Source organism: Alosa alosa, chromosome 8 (assembly GCF_017589495.1).
Source record: "Alosa alosa isolate M-15738 ecotype Scorff River chromosome 8, AALO_Geno_1.1, whole genome shotgun sequence".
In the NCBI taxonomy this organism is placed as follows: Eukaryota; Metazoa; Chordata; class Actinopteri; order Clupeiformes; family Clupeidae; genus Alosa; species Alosa alosa.
In genome coordinates this window covers 11,857,691-11,882,690 of record NC_063196.1, presented here as the reverse complement: position 1 = coordinate 11,882,690, position 25,000 = coordinate 11,857,691, and the positions used below count along the sequence as shown (strand labels likewise).

General features: G+C 44.5%; 1 protein-coding gene across 1 annotated transcript in view; it reads left to right on the top strand.

Annotated features, from left to right (window-relative positions):
- The window catches only part of utrn (utrophin), a 155,501-nt gene that overhangs the window by 62,359 nt on the left and 68,142 nt on the right, over positions 1-25,000 (top strand). The window contains 26 exon segments of the mRNA XM_048249538.1: positions 568-747; positions 1,038-1,172; positions 1,546-1,695; positions 2,033-2,194; positions 2,535-2,666; positions 2,833-3,006; positions 3,426-3,581; positions 4,917-5,084; positions 5,841-6,020; positions 6,452-6,580; positions 7,752-7,922; positions 8,415-8,534; positions 9,110-9,226; positions 9,354-9,638; positions 15,021-15,193; positions 16,333-16,477; positions 17,469-17,641; positions 17,744-17,873; positions 18,040-18,186; positions 19,906-20,007; positions 20,282-20,390; positions 20,810-21,024; positions 21,229-21,346; positions 21,658-21,863; positions 23,012-23,166; positions 23,436-23,625. Coding sequence (XP_048105495.1) covers positions 568-747; positions 1,038-1,172; positions 1,546-1,695; positions 2,033-2,194; positions 2,535-2,666; positions 2,833-3,006; positions 3,426-3,581; positions 4,917-5,084; positions 5,841-6,020; positions 6,452-6,580; positions 7,752-7,922; positions 8,415-8,534; positions 9,110-9,226; positions 9,354-9,638; positions 15,021-15,193; positions 16,333-16,477; positions 17,469-17,641; positions 17,744-17,873; positions 18,040-18,186; positions 19,906-20,007; positions 20,282-20,390; positions 20,810-21,024; positions 21,229-21,346; positions 21,658-21,863; positions 23,012-23,166; positions 23,436-23,625 — 4,122 coding nt within the window.

Sequence of the window (25,000 nt, the reverse complement as noted above, 5' to 3'; positions counted from 1 at the left end):
TGGGAATATGAAGGCCACACACATACTCCATCAACACGCTTGTCTACACTTTTAAAAACATACATAAATTCACATCCGTAAGAACCGACACACACCTACATACATACACACACACACACACACACACACACACACACACACACACACACACACACACACACATACACACACACAGGTACATGCACACACACGCTGCCCCCTATCTAATGTAAACTTGGAGGCCAATTTTGGCGAGGGCAGCTATACATCTTACAATGTAAACAGTCAACCTACACTATTCATACAGATGTCCTGAGCCCTGTGTATGGTCTTCATATTTATAACTCTCTCTCTCTCTCTCACACACACACACACACACACACACACACACACACACACATTGTTTTTGCGTATATACTGCAGAACAGCTTTTGACTGATCTAGCAATATCAAGCCCCTTATTTATACTGTTTGTGTGTATGTATGGTTCTCTCTTTGTGTGCATTTGTGCCTGCGTGTGTGTGCGTGTGTTTGTGCGTGTGTGTGTGTGTGTGCGTGCGTGTGTTTGTGCGTGTGTGTGTGCGTCAGAGGGCTGAAGAGGACGTGCTACAGAAGGAGGTGAGAGTGAAGATCCTGAAGGACAGCATTAACGTGCTGGTGTCTCAGATGCCCCCTGCTGGAGAAGAGCTGTCAGCGCAGCTAGGCACCGTGCTCCACAACTACCAGAAGCTCTGCGACCGCTTCAAGAGCAAGTGCCACACACTCGAGGTACAGAACAACTGTGTGTGTGTGTGTGTGTGTGCGTGTGTGTGTGTATGTGCTCTGTTTGTCAATTTAATAGTGTTTGTAATGGTATTTTGTAATGGTGTGTGTGTATGTGTGTAGATTGTTGATGAGGTTTTCAAAGACACAATGTGTATAATGGTTGCTTCTTTGGTAACTGTCTAAGATAATGATTAAGTTATTGTGTGTGTGTGTGTGTGTGTGTGTGTGTGTGTGTGTGTGTGTGTGTGTGTGTGTGTGTGTGTGTGTGTGTGTGTGTGTGTGTGTGTGTGTAGGAGGTATGGTCGTGCTGGATGGAGTTACTACACTATCTGGAGGTGGAGGAACAATGGCTCAGTAACCTGCAGGAGAAGCTGCAGGCCTCTCAGAACCTACCAGAAAGTGCAGAGCCTGTCAACCAGGCACTGGAGGTACACACACACACACAATACCTTAATCATTATCTTAGACAGTTTAACCTCCCCACTGCATGGCTCCTTAGTTCCATGAGCCTCTCTTATCCAGTCTGTGTCCTTGCACATTGCACAGACGTATGTTCCTGCAAATCAGAATCTGTTTGACTATCTATTATGTCAGTCAAGGTCTCTCACCATCTCTCCTTCCTTACCTCCCCCTTTCCTTCCTCTCTCTCTTTCTTTCCCTCCTCTCTCTCCTTTCCTCTCTCCCTCTCCTCTTCCCTCCCTCTCTCCCTCTCGCCTTCCCTCTCTCTTTCCCTTTCCCCCTCCCTCCCTCTCTCTCTCTCCCTCCCTCTCTCCCTTCCTCCCTCTCTCTCTCTCTCTCCAGGGTCTGGAGGGGGTATTGCGCCACCCCTCTGATAACCGGACTCAGATCAGGGAGCTGGCTCAGACGCTCATCGATGGAGGCATCCTGGACGAGCTCATCAGCGAGAGACTCGAGAGCTTCAACACGCGCTACGACCAGCTCAACCAACAGGTCTGTGAGTGTGTCTGTGAGTGGAAGTGTGAGTGTGTGTGTGTGTGTGTGTGTGTGTGTGTGTGTGTTCACGTGCAGCACAACTGAAGCCACATCCTTCTTACTCAGTCAGCTGGCAGGCCTGTGGTTTGATCAAGTCATCAGTGTCACATCTATGGTCAAAGAAACTCATAAAGGGATATCACTGGACATCAGTGATCGCTGCTGATCACTACTGTTACTGTTAACCGACGTGTTAACAGTGTCTTATTGTAATGGTTTGCGTATATATGTGTGTGTGTGTGTGTGCGTGTGTGCATGCGTTTGTCTGTGTGTGTGTGTGTGTGTGTGTGTGTAGGCGGTGAACCAGCAAATGGCACTGGAGCAGCAGTTGTTGTCGTTGCGGGACAGTGAGAACACACTCCAGGTGCTACAGGACAATCTCACACAGCTGGACCACACGCTGACGTCCTACCTGACCGACCGCGTCGATGCCTTCCAGCTCCCCCAGGAGGCCCAGGTACACACACACACACACACACACACACACACACACACACACACACAGACACTCTCATGTCCTACCTGACTGACTGCATCAATGCCTTCCGTTCCCCCACAAGGCCCAGGTACACACACACACATCACACACACACACACACACACACACACACACACACACACACACACATACACACACACAAGAACTCTCAAACACTTCCAGCCTAGCAACTACATGGACACCACACTCAAGCTTGCACTGACATCCGGTGTCATTTACCAAATGTTTTATTGAAACTCAATTTGATTCATTGAAACACATTTGAAGCTGAAGCTTAGTCTTGTTCTTTAACCCCCAGCGTATCCAGGCAGAGATCACGTCCCATGAGGCCGCAGTGGAGGACCTGAAGAAGAGAAATGTGGGTAATGCGCCGCCCCCGACACCCGAAGGCAAGGCAAACCGAGGGGGCACCGTGCAGGACCAATTGCAGGTGTGTGTGTGTGTGTGTGTGTGTGTGTGTGTGTGTGTGTTTATCTTTATGTCTTTCTGCCTGTCTCTGTGTGTGAACTCTTTCTGAAAGATTTTGATAGTCAAAGTCATATTCATTTATGACACGTGTGTGTGTGTGTGTGTGTGTGTCTCTTGCCCACTCTCAGAGGAAGCTCAGGGAGATCTCCACTAAGTTCCAGCTGTTCCAGAAGCCGGCCAACTTTGAGCAGCGCATGCTGGACTGCAAGCGGGTGCTAGAGGGTGCCAGAGATGAACTGCACATACTCGACCTAACCGACATCACGCCAGAGCACATCCACACACACCTTACCGGCTGTATGGTGACACACACACACACACACACACACACACACACACATTCTGCCTGACCACTCACACATACATCACACTTAGGTCTTATCTGACCACACACACATACACCCATCGCACCAGAGCATATCCACACACACCTTGCTGCCTATATGGTGAGGTTTTACACACACACACACTTACACACATACACAGGCAGACATCACACACACACACACACACCGCACATGATACTGACCACTGTGAAATGCCCCATGCATGAACCCACAAATGTGCATTTAGGACTGGATGTATACAAACATTATTGTATTATTATCAACCTGTATATATATGTGTGTGTGTGTGTGTGTGTGTGTGTGTGTGTGTGTGTGTGTGTGTGTGTGTGTGTGTGTGTGTGTGTGTGTGCGCGTGCGCGTGTGTGTGTGTGCAGAGGCTGTATAAGGTGCTCAGTGATGTGAAAATGGAGGTGGAGACGGTAATTAAGACAGGACGGCAGATTGTGCAGAAGCAACAGACAGACAATCCTAAGGGCATGGACGAGCAGCTGACTGCTCTCAAACTGCTCTACAATGACCTCGGAGCGCAGGTTAGTGTGTGTGTGTGTGTGTGTGTGTGTGTGGTTGTGAGTGATTGTTTTTGATCTATTGCTAATGCGCCTGTGTGTGAAATATTTTCTGGTTACCTTGAGCCAAGGGCACAACTACCAGAGGAGGCTCCTTCATTGAGGAAAGGGAGGAACACCCTCCCTAAAATTTCAGAGAAAAATAAAAAATATATAAAGTGAATTACTAATCTGATAAATTACTGTTAATATTACTATTTGAACACTTTGAATGAACAAAATCGTTCCCTTAGGTCAAAATGCCAACAGCACCCCCTATCGCAACTGAAAATTACTGTATGGAGGAGCTTCCTTCTCAAGCCCCTCATTGAAGTCCATTATAAACGCCTCGGACCCCAGCGGCTCGTGAATCACGTCGTTTTCAATGGCCAAGGGAGGTAGCTCCTCCGTACAGTAATTTTCAATTGCGATACGGGGTGCTGTTTTTAGCGGCAACGGTGAACTTAAGAACAGCTAGCTGCTCTGCAAGCAAGAACGTTATCTGCAGTCATACAACTAAGAATCTTGTGTTGAACGGAAAGCTTGTTTTTTTGCTCCTGAAATAAACAGTGCAATGGAATCAGAGGACAATGTCCATCTTTTATACATTCAAATACAGTGCAAAGGTTAGGATCAAAGCAGGAAGACCAGTTCCAAAAATGAAGGACGGTAAGGCTTGTGTAGGCTACTGAATGCTACGTAGTAGGCTATGACAAATAGCCTACTCGTGACTAACTGGTAACGTTAGCACTGGTCTGTCACAAACGTGGACAGTTCAGGGATTTGGTGATAAAACATTTTCGGATAGTTATACTTTTCTGGCTGCTGCATGCTATCCTAGCTCCTTAGGTCAGATCCCCCCTAAGAATGTCAGAACAGCATTTATTGCACAACATTGCCAGTTAAAATGCTACATAGTACATACTGCTGCTATAAGTGTGTCTGGGTAGGCGGCCTACATACTCGTTCACATATGTCACCAACACCATCACAACCTCACATTTGCCACCAACACCATCACAACCTCACATTTGCCACCAACACCATCACAACCTCACATTTGCCACCAACACCATCACAACCTCACATTTGCCACTAACACCAATCAAGCGGACATTTCTTCCTCCGTTATTTTTTTAACCACCGGCCGCCACTGGTACACACACATACAATAAATAAAGTCATTGGGAAAACACTGGTATATTGTATATGTGCTGCACTTGAGTGTCTCTTACCTGTGTGTGTGTGTGTGTGTGTGTGTGTGTGTGTGTGTGTGTGTGTGTGTGTGTGTGTGTTTGTGTCTGTTTGTGTTGTTGTCAGGTGACAGAGGGCAAGGCGGACCTGGAAAAGGCGTTGACCCTGTCTGAGCGCGTGCAGAACGATAGCGCCGCCGTGCAGGACTGGCTGAGTAGCACAGAGGAGCAGCTACAGCAGAGACACAGCACTCACATGCCCGCCGAAACACACACCCAGCAGGCCTGGGCTAACGTAAGTGTGTGTGTGTGTGTGTGTGTGTGTGTGTGTGTGTGTGTGTGTGTGTGTGTGTGTGTGTGTGTGAGGGTGAAGGACCATGTAAGACGGGGAACAAGCATGCCAACTGACACACACACTGAGAAGGCCTAGGCTAAAGTCTGTGTGTGTGTGTTTGCGAGATAGGAAGAAAGAATTGCTGTGGTCAGACCAAATGGTATTTTGTTGCACCTTGCGTGTGCCTCTTTGCTGAAGACAACAGAAGCAGCTGCACTGGACTGTGAAAGAGGATTAGCATTATTTATGTTCTGTGTATTTGTGTGAGTTAAGGCTCATCAGTTTACACGCACACACACACACACACACACACACACACACACACACACACACACACACATTGACTGGGGACACACACTTTGACTGAAGGTCACCCAGGGCTCATTTATATTGATACTATAAGCAGTTTCTCATTTGACAGTTTTGTCCTTTGTCCTTCACTCGTCTGGAAAATATTAATGTGCGTTGTGTACATGCTCGTGTGTGTGTGTGTGTGTGTGTGTGTGTGTGTGTGTGTGTGCACGTGTGCATGTATAAGTAATTTATATATATGTGTGTGTGTGTGTGTGTGTGTGTGTGCATGTATATGTAATTTATATATATATGTGTGTGTGTGTGTGTGTGTGTGTGTGTGTGTGTGTGTGTGTGTGTGTGTGTGTGTGTGTGTGTGTGTGTGCATGTATATGTAATTTATTTGTGTGTGTGTGTCTTCTGTAGGGCATCCTGTCGGAGTGTGAGCAGAAGAAGGAGGACCTGGGGCTTCTGGTGGAGAACAGCGCCGCTCTGCAGGCTCTGGTGGAGCAGGGCGAGTCTGCGCTCGAAGAGCGCCTCTTCCAGCTCAACGAGGCCTGGGCGCGCGTCCACAGCCTGGCCCAGGACTGGCTCTCTACACTGCAGGTCAGTCTCCCAGCACGTCCCAACTCTGACATCCTCAGCAGTCTGGACATCCTTAGTTCACAACGCATTTCCGAAAAAAAGTAGTTTTCAGTGAAATTAAACAGGAGTTGGTACATTAAACTCTTACCGAATGCTTTCTAAAGTACAGCTAACACATCTTATTTATAAACAAAGGTTTTACATGAATTTTGTTTACTTTGTTTAAATGAAAACACTCGTCCGTGTCACTTAAAACTGATGCTATCAGCACAACCATTTGCAGAGCCAACCATCCTCTGTCTGTCACTGTATAAAGCTCGCCCCATACGGATAAGTGGTTGTGATTGGTTCCTGGGTCTTTGGTGATTCAGAAATGGACTCCAAGTGTGTGTGTGTGTGTGTGTGTGTGTGTGTGTGTGTGTGTGTGTGTGTGTGTGTGTGTGTGTGGTCAGGCCCATCAGAGTGACATGGAGGACTTTGATGAGAAGCTGGCTCACATCAGCACGTGGCTCTACCAGACTCAGATCCGACTGGACGAGGCTGAGAGGCTGCCGCCCGGCCACAGGGAGAGAGAGGTGCAGGTAAGAACTGTGTGTGTGTGTGTGTCTGCCTGTCTGTTACTGAGGTAAAAGGAAGGATGTGTGTGTGTGTGTGTGTGTGTGTGTGTGTGTGTGTGTGTGTGTGTGTCTGCCTGTCTATTACTGAGGTAAAAGGAAGGATTTGTGTGTGTGTGTGTCTGCCTGTCTGTTACTGAGGTAGAAGGAAGGATGTGTGTGTGTGTGTGTGTGTGTGGTGTGTGTGTGTGTGTGTGTGTGTGTGTGTGTGTGTGTGTGTGTGTGTGTGTGTGTGTGTGTGTGTGTGTGTGTGTGTGTGTGTGTGTGTGTGTGTGTGTGTGCGTGCGTGTGTGTGTGTCTGCCTGTCTGTTACTGAGGTAAAAGGAAGGGTGTGTGTGTGTGTCTGCCTGTCTGTCTGTTACTGAGGTAAAAGGAAGGATGTGTTTGTGTGTGGTTAAAGGTTTTGGTTTGGGGGTGCTAGACTGATGTAGCTTTTTGGAGTGTATGTCAATGGTTTATGGTATGGTTTAATTAATGAGTGTTAAACCTCTCTCTCTCCCTCTCTCTTTCTCATTCTCTCTCTCTCCCTCTCTCGTTCTCATTCTCTCTCTTTCCCTCTCTCTCTCTCTCTTCATTTTCCCTCTCATTGTCCCCCCCCCCAAATTCAATTAAATTTGTTGGAGCTTTATTGCCATTACTCAGTGAAGCAGTGTTGCCAAAGCAAACATATTCTAAGTTAATAATATAAACAGATAAGGTATCTGTTCAGAAAAAAAAGAAACCCATAATAATCAATTAAATTATCTATAACAACAATAACTACATCTACAGTATGTAAGTAATTGATGTGCTATCATGGATAATAATTTGTGATCGAAAAGAAACTATGTCCCAATAAACCTCTGAAGTTCGCCTACGAAAAGGACCAAAATCTGCCATCTTTGCCCATATAAGGTAATATCAGATCCGACAATGATGGTAACCGGGATGTCCTTATATGGGCAAGATGGCAGCTATTGTGTCCTTTTTGTAGGCGAACAGAAGTCTATTTGAAGGGTGACTCACTTCCTTAATTTAAGTTGACCCACTCTCTCTCTCTGTAACTTGAATTCAATTCAACTCTCTGTCTCACTCAATTCAATTCAGTTCAGTTCTATGCGCTATATTCACATGACCGTTGTCTCTCCCCCTCATTTAGTCGCTGTGCTCTGAGCTGGAGGGGATGACCATGCGTGTCGGGGGTGTTCGGGAGCGCGCTCTCCTGCTCATCACGGCCCGCGGCCCCGCATGCAGCGACACGGTCGAGCCCAAACTGACCGAACTGAGCCGCGACTTCAACAAGGTGGCCCAGCGCATCAGAGCTGCACAGGTACACACACACACACACACACACACACACACACACACACACACACACACACACACACACACACACACACACACACACACACACACACACGCGCCCGCAAATACATACAGCCATACTCAGTTTGCAATTACAATGGTTGTGCTGTTTAATGGATGGATGAAATGGTTTGCCAGCTCACCCATGGGAAAGACTGGAGTTCAGGTCTGTCTGTGAGATAATTGTCCATTAATAATATCAATATGGATGATTGATGACCAATACGTGAGTGGGATTAATCAATGACAATATATCTAAACAGAAAAGATTATTAATTATAATTATGTTGTGCATGCATGTGAATGGCACTGTAATCATCTAACAACTTGTGTATGTCTCTGTTTGTTTTATTTGTGTGTGTCTGTCTGTCTGTCTGTCTGTGTGTGTGTGTGTGTGTGTGTGTGTGTGTGTGTGTGTGTGCATGCGCGTGCGCGCGTATATGTGTGTGGGCTGTAGGTGTGTGTGGATGAGGAGTGTGTGGAGGCAGCAGAACAGCTCCAGCAGTTTGAGTCGGATCTGCAGGCTTGCATCTGCACCCTACAGAGCCAAGATACACACACACCAGATGAAGAGAAAGTACGAACACACACACACACACAGACACACAAACACTCACACGTGCACACAAACATCTCTTTATCAGTTACCATGTGACAGAGCTATAATGTAATCTACATCAAGGTTATTCTACTCCAGCAAAACTCTTCCAAGGACACACACACACACACACACACACACACACAGACACAGGGGAGAATATGCATGCACGCACACACACATACCTACACACACATTCCAAAGCATTGAAGGTCATCTAGATAGAGCTCATTCACACTTCTCACTTGGCTCAGGAATCTTCTCCCCTATTTCTTCACTGTGTATGTGTGTGTGAGTATGACTGTTTCTCTACATGTATTGTGACGTGTGTGTGTTCTCTTGCTTTGTTCTGACTGCTCTCTTGTTCCTCTGTTTGTCAAGGTGATTTGTTTGTTTGTTTGTATGTTTGTTTGTTTGTTGTTTTTGCTTTAATATTATTTGGCTTTTTTCTCATAATTTCTTTGTATGTGTTCTCGTTCTCATGGTGCGTGTGTGTGTGTGTGTGTCTGTGTGTGTGTCTGTGTGTGTGTCTGTGTGTGTGTGTATGTGTGTAGATGGACGAACAGAAGGCTCGTGTGGAGGAGCTGTTGAGGAGAGGGGAGGAGGTACTCCAGCTGACCCCAGAGGAGGATCGGAGACAACAGCTGAGAGGAAAACTACTCCTTTTACAGGTACACACACACACACACACACACAGACTCTGACTCAACCATATATACACACACACACACACACTGATACTGATACACACCCACACGGTGAGTGTGTATTCTCACAGTCCTTCTCCTCCCTCTGCAGGAGGTGTGTATGGACAAACCTGCTGCGATGTCTGAGGACTCCTCCTCTCTCTCTCTTCCCGCGGCCGAAGCGATGGAGGAGGAAGAGGAGATGGTGCTGGCGGATGAGGAAGAGGGCTCCTTTTCTCGCCTTTCGTCGCTCCCTCGCTCTCTCTCTCCGTCCTCCTACCTGCTGGACATCAACAAGCTGCTCCTGGCCATGACCGACACAGACCTCCTGCTCAACTCCAGCGAGCCCAGCACTGGCCTCTACGACAACTTCAGCCTGCAGGAGGACACTCTCCGGGTACGTGTGTGCGTGCGTGTGTGTGTGTGTGTGTGTCTGGTGCAGTGTGTGCAATTTTTTTAAATTTAATTTATTTACAGTCAGTATCAGACCAACCTGTACGCATTCTGCGTAGCAACCATGCATTTTCACATCAAAGTACGCCAGCACTAGCCTGACGAGCCAGACCCACATTAAAATGTAGGGTCTGGGCACTCACCGTTCGCAGTGCTCAGTCCGAGGGGCGGGATAATCAGTTGTCTTTCAAATTCCCTCTGCACGCTAATAGGACAGCGGCAGCTATGAGTCCCATCGTTTCCCACCAGCGGACTAGTTGGCTAGTTCAAACGTTTGCCAACTTAATAAAAGCTTAACTCGTGTCACACTGTTCGCCAACAGCAACATCCATCTTATTTGTTTGTAAGTAGCAGGGAATTCAAGCCAAACCGTTGCAACTCTACCATCAATCATTATGTTAAGCCCACCTAACGACTCTATACACGATTTCATTGGCCTGATTGAGTTTCGATTTCTGGAGCTCACAAGCCAACGGAGAGTTGTTAGACTAGCCCTGGCAGCAAATGTAATGCAAATGTAATTTGCTGCCGCTAGGGGCGCGTCTAGATTTCTAGGCTACGCCAGCACGTTTTGAACTTAAAACTATGCAAAAACAAGCAGACACCCAACTTCTCCGGAAAGTTCCCTGGAGCATGTGAATTAGAATCTCCCACAAATCTATTCCATGCAAGGGTGAGATGCAGAGAGAAAGCGCCAAGTGAGAATGACCGGCAAAACATAGTGGCCTCGCTTTCTGCTGTTTTATCTTCAGCCAGCGAGGGGTTAAATGAAAGATGAGGTGAGCTTAACTTCGCGTTCCCCAAGCTGCCGTTTTGCGAAACTAAAAAGTATCCATATTTTCCATATGTCGCTGATGGAAGTTTTCATAACAAAAGGCGCTCAGAGAGCACAGACCTTTCCAAGGCCAAATGCAGCCATTAGCAACAAGTCTGAAAGGGCCTAGGCTACATATTTTGAGCTGCTCAGTGATGAGTGTTGAATTTGTTTTTCTTTAAACATATTCTTCATAATTAGCGCGAAAACAACCTAGAACAAATATTAGGCTTCCAGACTATCGATTTTGTTGCGATAATCTAATCATTGCAGCCTCACAGATGGCAGAAAGACACCGCCATCTGAAAGAAACTGAGTGTATGTGCAAGTGAAATTCTTTAAAAGCAATCAGGAATTTGTATTAGTCAGAAGGTAACAATTGAACATTGAATGTATTTTTTTTTCTAAATGAAACAAATAACAAAACAAAACAAAACATGTAGGCTGTTGTGAGTTAAGGGATAGACTGCACGCTGACAACAGCAGATGTCCATAAGCCTCTATCTACTGTAGCCTATATTCAGGGTTCCCGCGGGGTCTTAAAAAGTCTTAAAAAGCCTAAAATTCAGAACTTTAAATGTAAGGCCTTAAAACGTCTAAAAAACGGCCAGATTTTAATTCCGAGGTCTTAGAATTAATTTAGTCAGGTCTAAAAAATATTTTACCATCGTTCATTTCCAGAAACGCTGGCCGCAGAAAGTAGCAAAAAAGTATTGAATCATAGCTTGCAAAGCAGAGCTCTAGCGTCTTTGCTACCTTTGTAACAAAACCAGCAGAATGCTCAGAACATTGGTTCAGTGTGTTGTAGTTCTTTCTGGGGATATTGGTGTTGGTAAAGTAGCCTACGAGTGATAAATCTACAAATCCTGTGATAAATGCAATACCTGCCCGCGAAAATAGCCTACGCCTGCCTCCTCAGAATTTGTTAAAGTTCGGCTACGTGGTGGAAAATGGGAAAGTGTAGGCCTACTTTCAACGAGACATGGCTAGATCCAGTGATGCCGCTACTTATTTTGACCACTTTTTTCGGTAGCAGTCTAACGCTACTATTTTCTAGCAATCAGATTAAAGTTACTTATCCAAGTCAATGTGCTAGGGCCTACTATTTTTTGTCATTTACCTTAGTAAAAGATATATTCTTTGCTTTTTCTTGTCTCTGGGATTGACGCCACGTTTTCAGCATGATGACTCACGGTAATACCACGCAGCAACACAAACATAAACAACAATAGAGGGAGGAGAGATGCGATTTTAGCTATACAGTCATTATTTTGAGTTTGTGTCCGCTAAACATGATAACATTAAGGTACGCTTGTACACTGCGTTGGTGACAAAGTGCTGTCTAGCTAGACATCCCAAGTCTCCGGGTTCTGGGAGTCTCCCCCGATAGCGCTTCCTGACTCGCCGCGAATTAGATAAAAATCTCCCGAAACTAGAACGAACAAGAGCCGCTAGCCAGACCGAATTAAAATCGCATGTGCATCTGAGTTTAGCGTGCACACGATGGAGAGGGAGAGAGAGAGGGGTGGTGCGGTGTCTGTTTTGCTAAATCAACCAATCAATTTTCAGTGTAAGTGGGCTTTTATCTTTTTTTCCCTAACTAAATTAATCAGCTCAGTGTATCTAGGAACAGGAGCCGCCATGGCAGAGTTTTCACATCAGACTACACAAAAGTGTACCCTTGTCTCATAAGAGTAAAACATAATGATAGTCTTGCACACTGCACTGTTTGTAGAATTGCCCATGGCTGCATAAGACTTGTTGAGGTGAGTTTAACAAGTGTCATTTAATTTGCTATTATTCAGGCCTATACTAAATGGCTAGTTGCCAAGGCTACATGAAAAGTCTTTTCTTTGCAAACACCACACTCTCCCGTTTGTTCTCTTTTTGAAAATGAAAAGCCCAAACTACCAAAATCTACATATTCTATCATCACAATTTCTATCTATAGGCCTTCCTTATTTGGTGTACTAACTAGACATTATTGAACAAACATCTGAATTTCAGTATCTAAGTAGGGCTAAAGGGCTACCTCCCTAAAATTACTTTTTTTCAGGTTCGATGTCTGCATTGTTGACATTACTGTTAAAATGCATTTCCAATTAAGGAGTATTGGCAAACCGGTTGTCATTTTTATGTTGAGGCGGTGGGGGTTGTTGTCGGCAGCTGCTGAAAGTAACTAATAAAGTAACTTGTAATCTAACTCAGTTACTTTACTGATTACTTGATTTTAAAAAGTAAATAAGTTACTTTTAAAGGAGTAATCAGGTTACTTTTTTCAAGGTAACTGTGGCAACACTGGCTAGATCACAGCGATGTCGCTGTTGGTTACAAGTGGTACCCAGCTCCAGGTAATGAGGCTCGCTGCAAACTTTGCAAAAACTATTCAGTTAGGGACTCTGGGTGTGAAGGCTGGAGTCACAAGCCAGAGCATGCAGAGAAACATAAGCCAGCCGCAAAATGAAAATGCAAACTATTTATCAGCACTAGCCGCTAACATCATTCAAAGCTCCAGTTTCCTCGCTTATCTTTCAAGTGACGCCCAGCGACTTGTGCGAGATAAGTAATTCGTGAGCAATTCAACAGAGAATAATGGAAGTGGATTTGGACGATATTAATACTATATCTTTAGGGAGGGCTTTTGATCATCTTTGGGTGGTTTCAGCTTCAGTGTCCACCCAAAACACACTTTCACACCCAGTTTCAACTCGTCTCATTTTTGACTTCCTTGCTGAAATCTATTCTATTTGAGGGCTAGTTTGTTTTAGATTATTTTCATTTTGGGCTTAAGGTTTAGGGCATTTGGTACGTGACACAGATATTTTTCCTTACAAGTGAGCAATGTAAAAATCAGTTGGGTTGTAGACGTTGGGTGTGGAAGGTTACTAGTTTGATTGTTTTATCTGTAAATTAAATTAATGCTTTTTCAACGACTTTTCAATCATTTTTTCAGAATTTCTTTGATTTGAATATTTGTTGGTAATGCGTCGTGTAGGTCTTAAATTTCAATCTTTATGGTCTTAAAATGTCTTAAAAAGGTCTTAAATTTGACTTATTGAAACCTGCAAGAACCCTGCTATATCTAGGTGAATTAAATATGTTGATATAACATCAGGGATAGATGTATTTCTTTACAAAAGAAATATTTAATAATGGATTAAAAAGATGTAATAATAGACCAGACATGATTGAATAAAGACCACATATAAGAAAATGGACAACATATCCACATCAGTCCATATCAGGACAAGTGTTTTTTATAGGTCAGGATTAGTAGGCTCTATAACAGATTGTCAACATTATAGAGCTACTGTAAAAGATTCCGTTTGCACTTTTCGGCTCGAGGCGCTACTCAAAACAATTCTTCAAGATTGGCTGGTCTGCAGTATGTACAATATGAGTGTGTGTGAATGTGTGTATGCAGTATATGTTTTTGTGTGTGTTTACAGTAGACTAGTGCAGTTCCTGTTCAAACATGCCATTCCTGTAGAAAACCTGTAGCCCAATTACATGCCTGAAGGAATGCCTTCTTTAAAAATAGCATGATAGGGAAAACATCATTCCAGCTAAGCATTCAATAATGAATACTGAATATTATAATATATTAACCTATAATTATTAATGTGCAGTAGCCTAAGCAGGCATGGCTGCATGTGACATTTCTACAGATCAGAATGACATAAGCCTAACAGCTGTTTTGAGGGCTATATTATTGTTAAGCTTATTGAATAACTTCCTGATACTGAAGACAAACCATTTTGTGGAATGATGCATCATCGTTTGAGATTTGCAACAATGTGACTCTCTGGTAGGCTAGCCTAGGCCTAAGTGACATCACGCTCTGTCTGCCATTCGTTGTCTGTAGCTGATGAAAATGACATCAGTACGGTGGCCGACAGGTGCAAACAACGTGCAATTTATGACAACAGATGCAAATCAACAAAACACATGCAAATAGACAAAACACAAACAACTTAAGAAAACATTTTCATCTTCATTTGACAACACGTGCACATCATTTGCGCTGCACAACGCGCTGCAAATTCAGAAAACATTTACATTTCAGAAACGAGCTGCCAATTCACAACACGCAATTCAGAAACGTGCTACAAAAAAATCATAACACAACGGAAGTGTTTCCGGGGGGCACTTAAAAGTGATGAACACCTCTTAATAGGTGGCGAACTACATACGTACAGACAGTAAAGGAGAGGTGTTCATCACTTTTAAGTGCCATTAAAATGTTAAGATAAACCCAAATACTTACATTTCAAGCCAGATTGGTTTAAATCGTTGTAAAACCATTGGTAGCACAAGTCTCGTCGCTCTGTCTGCCACTCGTTGTCTAGCTGTGTGGCACGTCTTGTTGTGTGTTTGTTTGTTTGTTTTTGTGAGAAGGACAGCATGACTAAGAGGTATCGATCAACTTTATTATGATCAACTTTGATCATTTTCAAAAATCTGTCTGTCTGTCTGTCCATTTGCCTAACTCTGTGTGTGTGTGTGGTTCAGAGTGTGAAAGAGAATCTGGAGCGCCTGGGCGAGCAGGTGGCCGTGATCCACGAGCGTCAGCCGGACGTCATCGCCGAGGCCAGCGCACAGGAAGTGATGCACATCTCAGACGCCCTGAGTCAGCTCAACGTCAGTTGGGACCGCCTCAACCGCGAGCACGCTCGCCGCAAGGGGTGAGTGAGCACACACACACACACACACACACACACACACACATACACACACATACACACACATACACACACAGCTCAAAGCTGAGGGGAACTTCCTTAACTGTATGGGTTGAGCACGCACACGCCCTTAAACTTATTTTTCTTATTTCTCAGTAAACGTCCTTGCTTTTGAAATATCATGATCTTAATTTTATTTACATTGACTGTGAGGGCATGGCAGTATTGACGTAAAGCCGATAAACTTTGTTGCAGTCCCTCTCTCTCGCTCTCTATTATGTGCATTTCCACTCCAAGAGGGAACACACACACACACTGTAATACTCTCACACACACCTCACACACACACACACACACATACATACACACTCACTCACTGATCTTAAGCTTACATCATTCTTTGAGGGGAGAGTGATGGTTTACACAGCCATAACTGTGTGTGTGTGTGTGTGTGTGCTCAGATACTCTCAGATACTTGCTCAGATACTCTCAACCCTTACAGAGATGAAAGGATCTTGTGAGTTCAGCTGAGTTCACACTCTCTCTCTCACACACACACACACACACACAGAAACACACTGACCTCAGTTCTGTAATCACTGCATATCTTCAAAGCAGAGTCAGTTTATCTCTGTGCTATTTTTTGCTGCGCTGTGTGTGTGTGTGTGTGTGTGTGTGTGTGTGTGTGTGTGTGTGTGTGTGTGTGTGTGTGTGTGAGAGAGAGAGAGAGAGAGAGAGAGAGAGAGAGAGAGAGAGAGAGAGAGAGAGAGAGAGAGAGAGAGAGAGAGAGAGAGAGATGCTGACCCTATTTCTTTTATCTCATCAGCATCGAGTAAAGCACGGTCAATAAGGCTCTAAAGGTCTTTGTGCTATAGGTAGTCAGACTATCGCTACTGTGTTTCTGTGTGCTTATACAATATGTGATAGTGTGAAAATGTGTGCTTGTTTGCATATGCAGTCTAATTGTTATGGCTACATTTATGCAAATCTTTAGTGTAAAATATACAAATGTAGCTTTGTTTTCCATATTTGGAACCTGGTGATTTAATCCATGGTGCTTAACTTGTTGCTTGAAAGATTGTAGATTTTCTCGTGTGGTACATATGTATTTAGTGTGTGTGTATGTGTGTGTGTGTCCACAGGTGTTTTGACCGTGCTGTGGAGGCATGGCGACAGTTCCACTGTGACATCACCGACCTCAGCCAATGGCTGAGCCATGCTGAGCAGCTACTGGATGAAAGGGAGGGGCCAGATGCTGCCCCTGAGCAGGTCAAAGGTCACCAAGAGGTGAGGGGTCACAAAGTGTGTTTGTTTGTGTGTGTCTGTTTCTTTGTTTGTTTGTTTTTGTCATTGCTCGGCTTGGTCGTTCGGTCAAGTATTTGCATACACAAAGAGTTGTTTTGCAAAATATGTTAATCACTTTAAGTTTATTCCACAACTTAATTTCATCACTACAATAATTATTGCATAAGATTTACAGAAACATAGAAATAATAGCAAGGATAAGCAATTGATGTAGACACATGTTGGAGACTTCACACAGTGATCAAACAAGCAGTGCTAATGTGTGTGTTGTGTTACGGAGTCAAGCACACTTGTGTTTTTTTGATCTTGGAAGAAAATAAGCTTTTGAAGATGTGCTGAAGTCTTCCAGGCTAATGAACTCTTCACTAATGAATATCGAGTTATGCTAAACACATGCGGTGAAGAAGCAAGCAGTTTATTCCCCCCTCTAATGAAGCCTACATGCATACACACACACACACACACACTCACACTCACACAGGTCCCCCTCTGAGTCCTGAGGATATAAACACACACTCGTACATGAGCAAAAACACACATACACACTCACATATGCAGGGTCTCCCCGAGGACATGTGTATACACACACACACACACACACACACACACAGATATACCTATGTAGTCACAGACACAGAAGTGTGAGAACATTCTTGTTAGTTTTACATGCACCCAGATTAACCTGATTACCTGTGCACCAAAGCCTGTTCTGTTATAACGCACATAGAAATGAGAAATAAGGTGTGATGAGTGTGCATGTTTGTGTGCTTTATGGGTTATGTAAAGTAAGTCGGTAGGATTTTTTTATACTGGTTATTTTAAGCATTCCGTAATATAGCAATACATAATGCAAATACTTTGTTTTAATGTTCCTCTATATTGGGTGCCCTGATAAAGCGCTACAGAAATGCAACGTATTGTTTTAGTTGTCTTGTCTTGGTGTTGATTGGTTTTGCTGTTGGTTGATTGACAGGAGCTAGAGGAGGGAGTGGTCAGTCACCTGCCAGTCCTGGCCCAATTAAACCTAACAGGAAATGACATCATCGGTCAGCTGTCGTCAGCGGAAGGCCCACTGCTGGACGAGAAGCTGCAGCGCCTCAACCAGCGATTCAGCCTTGTCCAGCAACGAGTCCCTCGTCAGCCACGGTAACCATGGAAACATCGGACTGATGTCAGCAAACTTAAAGGAAAATGTGCAAACAAAGAGGAAGTTTCTTGACTTTTCTGTGTTTGTGTGTGTGTGTGTAGGTTGCTGACTGAAGACTCCACTTTATTGGATGTCATGGGTGGGCAAGGCGACATGTCACCTTTGCGTGACATTGTGGACTCCGTGCGGTTGTCGCAACGTGACAGTGATGCAAGCCAGCCAAAACTCAAGGCAAGAAACACATTGTTAATAAACCACTCTGGGAGCTTATAGAAACAGTGTGCGGGTATCTTTATTTTTCAAGAAACACACACACACACACACACACGCTTGCAAAGGCACAAAGACAGACACACACACTAACAACCTTATAAACGGTGTGGTTTTGTATTTCCAGGTGAGACGAGTGCCGTCGGAAGAGGTGGAGCCTAAATTTGATGACCATTTCCAGGAACAAATCAACAGGCTGCATGGCTGGATTCAGGAGACCAATCAGATGCTGAGCCTCAGAGGACCAGGCAGAGTGACGCCTAGTGAGGCAGAGGTGACCATTAACGATGTCTCTCTCTCTCTCTCTCTCACACACTCACACACACACACACATATACACAAGCACAGAGCTGCTTAGTCATACATTCATCATTCTTACACTTTAATGTACATATGGGCATAAATAAACATATGCACATTAGTGTTGCACGGTGTATCGATACTAAAAAGGTATCACGATGCCTTCACGCAAAAAACGATACGATTTCAGACGTTTTTAGAATCGATACTTTATTAAAATAGTAAAGTTCTGTGTCTGTGTGAACTGCTGCTCTCACTGCTCCTTGCACGCATCTAGGCAAGTGGGCGTGTCAAGCAGGCAGCTCTGAGTGAGTGAGTGCGCAGCCAACGTCAACATAGTTCTTTGCCGACAGTTCTAGGCCTTGTGGATAAAACAAAGGTGCAGTGAAATTTGCAACTATTTCGATACATCACTTAATAGTGAAGGCAAGCCATCAGGTACACAGAGGCCCGTTTGTAAAATATGTTTAAAAGTCATTTAAAAGCAGTAGGCTACGCATGGAACTTGGCTAAACACCTCGCAGACATATCCCAACATTTTTAAAGAGTTCAAAGAAGGACAGGTTAACGAATATGCTATAGAAAACACGACTACATGGTTAGTGCCAAGTTCTTCTCTTATGTTTTAGTCTAGCCTAAGTGAAATGAGTATGGTTCTCTGTGATGAAACGAACGTTCCTTCATCAATGAATTTTGAGACATAACGAGCTGTAATCATTTTGACGAGACATAACGAGCTGTAATCATAGGGTGCTAACGTGATGAAAGTGCAATGTTCACGCCAGAATAACATTACCATAACTTGTAAACGATCTATTTCATGTTCGGTCAGTACTACTGGTAATATTTGTCATGGCATGTAGACCGCTAATTAAAGCCCACAGCATATAATACCACCAAAGCGTGTTGAGTCCTAATAATAATAGCGGCTTATTGTTAACAGTACGTGGTAGCAAATCATGTTATCAAAGAAATAGACGTAATGTAGGAATGCATACAGATATATTGCAACAGGTAATGGTGTAGGCCTATCTGACGAAGACCTGGTTGGAACGTCGTACTTGTACACTGGGCGCAAAGAAGACTATCCTCACATTTTCCCCTTTGCAACTGTCAAAGAAATCCCATGAACACGGGAAGGCCTAGGGAAGCCTATACTGTACATCAGATGGCCTAAAGATTAGGCCTCTCTGCATAGCATTCAGTGATTTGCATGCAGTAATTTTAACACTGACCTTGATCTAGCCTAGTTTGGCTATTTAAAGCTACTTTATTGCCAAAACACAACACATTGTAAATGAACTATAACAAACAATAAAGGACTTAATCACACAAAGTAGGCCTACTGTTTTACTGACTATAAAAAAATAATAATTATGTAGGAAGTTTAGAAGTTTAGAACCCAGAATTGACCTGCACACTACAAAAGTGCACCGAATTCAACACAAATGACTCCATACACTTGAAGGAGGTATGAGTCCTTTCTTCTCCAGATATCTTAGGATTTCGCCGTAGTATCGTTTTAGTATCGAGCATCGTGATATTTATGGCAGGTATCGTATCGAAGTCATAATTTTGGTATTGTGACAACACTAATGCACATATACATTTGTTCAGACATGACCTGTAATGATCTAATAAGTCTGCCCCCCTCTCTCTCTCTTCCCTTTCTCTCTCTGTTTCCCTCCATCAGGAGATGAACTCCACCATGAGGGAGAAGAAGATGGAGCTGGAGGCCATCCTGGCCTTCTCTATCAATCTGCAGAAGCAGCAGCAACTTCTTCCTCAGGAAAAGGTAATGGTTGGCCAACAGGCCCTCTCTGTAGCTTGTTCCTCAGGAAAAGGTCATGGTTGGCCAACAGGCCCTCTCTGTAGCTTGTTCCTCAGGAAAAGGTAATGGTTGGCCTACAGGCCCTCTCTGTAGCTTGTTCCTCAGGAAAAGGTAATGGTTGGCCAACAGGCCCTCTCTGTGGCTTGTGCCTCAGGAAGAGGTAATGGCTGTACCAGTGTCAATTCTTATTGTGTGTGTGTGTGTGTGTGTGTGTGTGTGTGTGTGTGTGTGTGTGTAGAGTAAAGTGGAAAGGTTGGCTGCAGACTGGAAAGCTCTGGATCTTCAACTGAAAGAGACTCTACCCCCACCTGTGTCACTATGGACACAACAGGTCACTCAGCAACCAGGTAAGAAACTTACACTCGAACACTCTCTCACACACTTAAAAACACACACACACACACACACACACACACACACACACACACATTATGGTCATTTCTGGACTGTTTTTTACATTTCTTAAGCCATTTCCTTTTGACCGATAATAAAGGAAACTCTCCCTCATTCTCTTCCTCTCAACCAGTTGTTGATTAGTTTTTATATTTTGTTTATCATAAAATTGTTGTCCTCAATGTCATTCTTTTCTCCCCTTCTTTTTTTACTCCTTGTCAGTGTCCTTTTTTGTAATGATGATAAAGGCAATTTGCAAGTCCACTCTCTCCCTCATTCTCTCTATCCCTCCCATTGGTCGCGCCATAATTGAAGTAAAAGAAGTAATCCTCTCTCTCTCTCTCTCTTCTCTCCCCTCATCCCTCTCTCCCAGTGTACCCAGTGGTAGCGGTTCAGATGGTGAGTGTTATGAGCGAAGCGCCTCCTACACGCTCCTCCCACAGTCCCGAGCCGGTTGCCCCGGGCGACCTCAACCAGACGGCCACCGAGCTCGCCGATTGGCTCCTGCTTATCGACCAGATGCTCAAGTCCAACATCGTCACTGTGGGAGACACAGAGGAGATACGCACCACCATCTCTCGCCTGCAGGTGTGTGTGTGTGTGTGTGCGTGTGTGTGTGTGTGTCTGTGTGTCTGTTTGTGCATGAGTGGGAGTTCGTAAGAGAGTGCTGAACAGCAGTTTTGCATAGAGAGGTCATCATAACTTGCTCTTGATGTGAAAAAGAAATTATATATACATTGGTTCCTGTCAAAATACATTATTTGTGTGTGTGTGTGTGTGTGTTTGCTCTAGGTCACCAAGGGGGATATGGAACACCGGCACCCACAACTTGAGAAGATTTTCACACTGGCCCAAAACATCAAGAACAAAACCTCCAACCTAGACGTCCGCACCTCCATCACCGAGAAACGTAGGACACACACTCACACACTCACACACACACACACACACACACACACACACAAACACACACAAACAAACAGACAAACAAAGACGCAGAACATCAAGAACAAAACCTCCAACCTTGAGGTTCACATAATAATCCGCCCCCAGAGATGCGTTGACATGAGCACTTGGGCAGACATAGTCATTCGCCCATTTCATAGGTCTGTCCGCCCCACTGACATGTCAGTCAACCATCACCTTGCTGTCATTCACTCTACTGTCTGTGTGAATATTAAAATATGTCTCTCACTCTGTGTGTGTGTGTGTGTGTGTTAGTCGAGAGGGTCCGCAGCCAATGGGACGGCACGCAACACAGCCTGGAGGCCCGTCTCCAGCAGCTGGAACACATGGTCGCCCACAGCGACCAATGGGAAGCCCAGCGGCAGGAGGTGAAGGCTCTGATTGGCCAGAATGAAGCCCGCCTCCACAGCCTCCAACAGCAGAGCAAGGAACCCTTGACCAATCAGATCAGCCACAGCAAGGTACAGGTGCCAACCCCAGCCAATCACAAGAACCCTTTATCTACTGGACAGTTACCAGTTGAACCATCTAGCATGCGCTTGGCTATACCGTACAACTTCCAACCAATATCACGATTACTTCAACGTTGTACCTTAAAATGAATGAACAATTTCTTATTTTATGTTTTTATACACTGGCCTTACAGGGAAGCTACACCAGGCGCGTAACTGAAGCATTCCGTTTGCGACGCATAAATTCCATTTTAGACTAATGGTCTATTTTTTTCAAGACGTATGCGCTGCTATCACGTCTGGTGTAACTACTTCCATTGATTATAGTGGAAGCTAATTGTTGCAGCAGACGCAACGCGAACAGAACGATTCAGTTACGTCCCTGGTGTAGCTTAGCCCTTAAGGCTGAAAGGTATAAAATGTATAAAGTATAAACCATGTGAGGTATAGATTTTGACTCTACTGGCCGGCAAAGGTTGCTAGATAACAAGGTATCAATGTGGCCATGTAAACTGCTCTCAAGTCTAGCATTACAAATCCATATATTGTAAATATCCAGAAATGGCCAGTGACTTCGCCTGATATTACATGACAGATACCTGTACAGCATAAAACCAGAAGCCCTTCCAAATTAGAACATGGACGTGTTGCCTCCTTGTCGTTATTATTTGCATAACTTGGTTTATGATACTTTCCCAGTGTTGTTGAGCCTGGAATAACCAATGTAAGTCTCAGCCTGTCCAACCTACCATTGCCCCTCCTCACCTCTCGGCCTGTAGCTGGTAGTGACCAGGTCATTGATGAGGTGCATAGGCCCCTGTTATGGATATGCAGTACCACTCCTGACCAGCAGAAGGTGCCAGAGCTCCAACTCTGCTCTGTGGGTCTCCTCCATCGATTTGTCTGAAATGTGTCGGTTGTTTTTATACATTAAAATGAGAGGTCATATTTACATATACATATATATTCATATATATTCATAATCCTCATGGTATGTTAGTTTTGAAAAGCCCATGACGTCATGCCTGATCCCAAACATCAACTTTGAACTTTGCCTATTTAACTTGACCCCAAATGTGAGTTCCCTTTGCATGCCTGACCTCTCGATCCCAGAACTCTTACTCTGGTTTCAAGGGTCATCTGTGTTTGGCTTCCAGATGTTCCTGCAGGACCTTAGCAAAGGGCAGGTTGCCGTGGCGAATTTTAATGATCTCTCGCATGTGCTGCTGAGAGAATACGCGGCCGACGACACTCGCAGGGTCAAGGAGGTCGCCGACAAGCTCAGCGGTGCCTGGCAGTCCATCAACAACAGGTACACACACACACACACACACACACACACACACACACACACACACACACACACACACACACACACACACACACACACACACACACAGATGCAAACATGACTGTGTGCTCACATTCAAGCACATCCATATGTGTACAAAAACATTAGTATTTATTCATATACACATATATACTCACAACTCCCTGTTGTCTTGTATATGAATTATAGCTTTTCTGTGTCATGTTGAGAGCATTAAGCTGACTCCTCTGTGTGTGTGTGTGTGTGTGTAGAGCACGAGACACTCATGGCATTCTGGACGGTGATCTGAAGGCTCTCCAGTCGTCGCTGCGGGAGATGGAGGCATGTCTTAAATGGCTCCAGGAGGCGGAGACGACACTCAACGTTCTTAGCCACGCCTCTCAGAGGGAGGGACTTCTGCAAGACGCCCCCCGTGTGCGGGAGCTCAAGACTCAATTGGAGGTGTGTGTGTGTGTGTGTGTGTGTCTGTCATTAAGACCATTGGTTTGCGCCGTTCTATTCAGAGGTGATGTATGCCTCAACTGGAGGTCTGTGTGCGCGTGTGTGTGTGTGTGTGTGTGTGTGAGACGGATGGCGGTTATTCATTATCGTCCCTGTCAGCTCTCTTTAGTGCTTGAGCCCAGATCACTGAGGGTGTGATTTAAAGATCTGTTAGTGTGAAGGAGAGCAATTGCAAGATGTGGCGGAGACAGAAAGACATGTGGGCATAAGTGAGCGCAAGCGTGTTTTATGTGTGTATAAGAATTTGATTATATAGATCTGTGAGTTTTGTGCTGACAGGCTCAACTAGAAAGCTTTCATGATCGTGTGTGTGTGTGTGTGTGTATGTGTATGTGTGTGTGTGTGTGTGTGTGTGTGTGTGTGTGTGTGTGTCTGTCTGTCTCTCTTTCTGTGTCTTTATCAGGGAGGGATGGAGAGAGAGAGATTTGCCTTGTTGTTGTGCTGTGACCATGGATATGTCTGTGTGTGTGTGTGTGTGTGTGTGTGTGTGTGTGTGTGTGTGTGTGTGTGAGATGAAGACCATTGGTTTGTGTCATTCCATTCTAAAGTGGTGTATGTTGCTCTGCTGCCTTATCAAACACTTGCAAACACACACAAACTCACACACTTGTGAACACACACAAACTCAGGCTCATACACACATTCACTCACACAGCATCATTACACAAATAATCTCACCATAAGGCTGTACGCCTGTATTTGCCGAAGCAAAGTGATTTTGTTTGTGTGTGTGTGTGTGTGTGTGAGAGACTGGTGGCACCTAAGATAATGCTGCTGTCTTTGTCACGCCTGCTTTGTGGAATTGCCAGCGATATGGCTGATCGGTTTCATCTAGCCTTCCTTACCTCCCTGTCTCTCTCCTTCTGTCTCTCCATCTCCCTATCATTCATACACACACACACACTATCTTTCACACACACACACACACACACACACACACTATCTCACACACACACAGACACACGTACACAAGGATCCTTTTTGTCTAATGTTCTATAGGGACGTGGTTTAAAAGTTATGAAGCCTTTGGCCTAAAAGAGCTTTTTACTGCTTAGTCTGAACGTGTGTGTGTGTGTGTGTGTGTGTGTGTGTGTGTGTGTGTGTGTGTGTGTGTGGAGATATCTAATGGACACTGCCTGTCTTTATTGTCCATTGACAGTAGTTTAAACTGCATCTTCCTCTTGCAGTTAACTGGTGCAGTTTTCTCTCCCCCCATTCTCTTTCACTCTTTCCCTCTCTATCTCTCTCTCTCCCTCTCTATCTATCTATCTACTGTATCTCTCCCTCTCTATCTCTCTCTCCCTCTCTATCTATC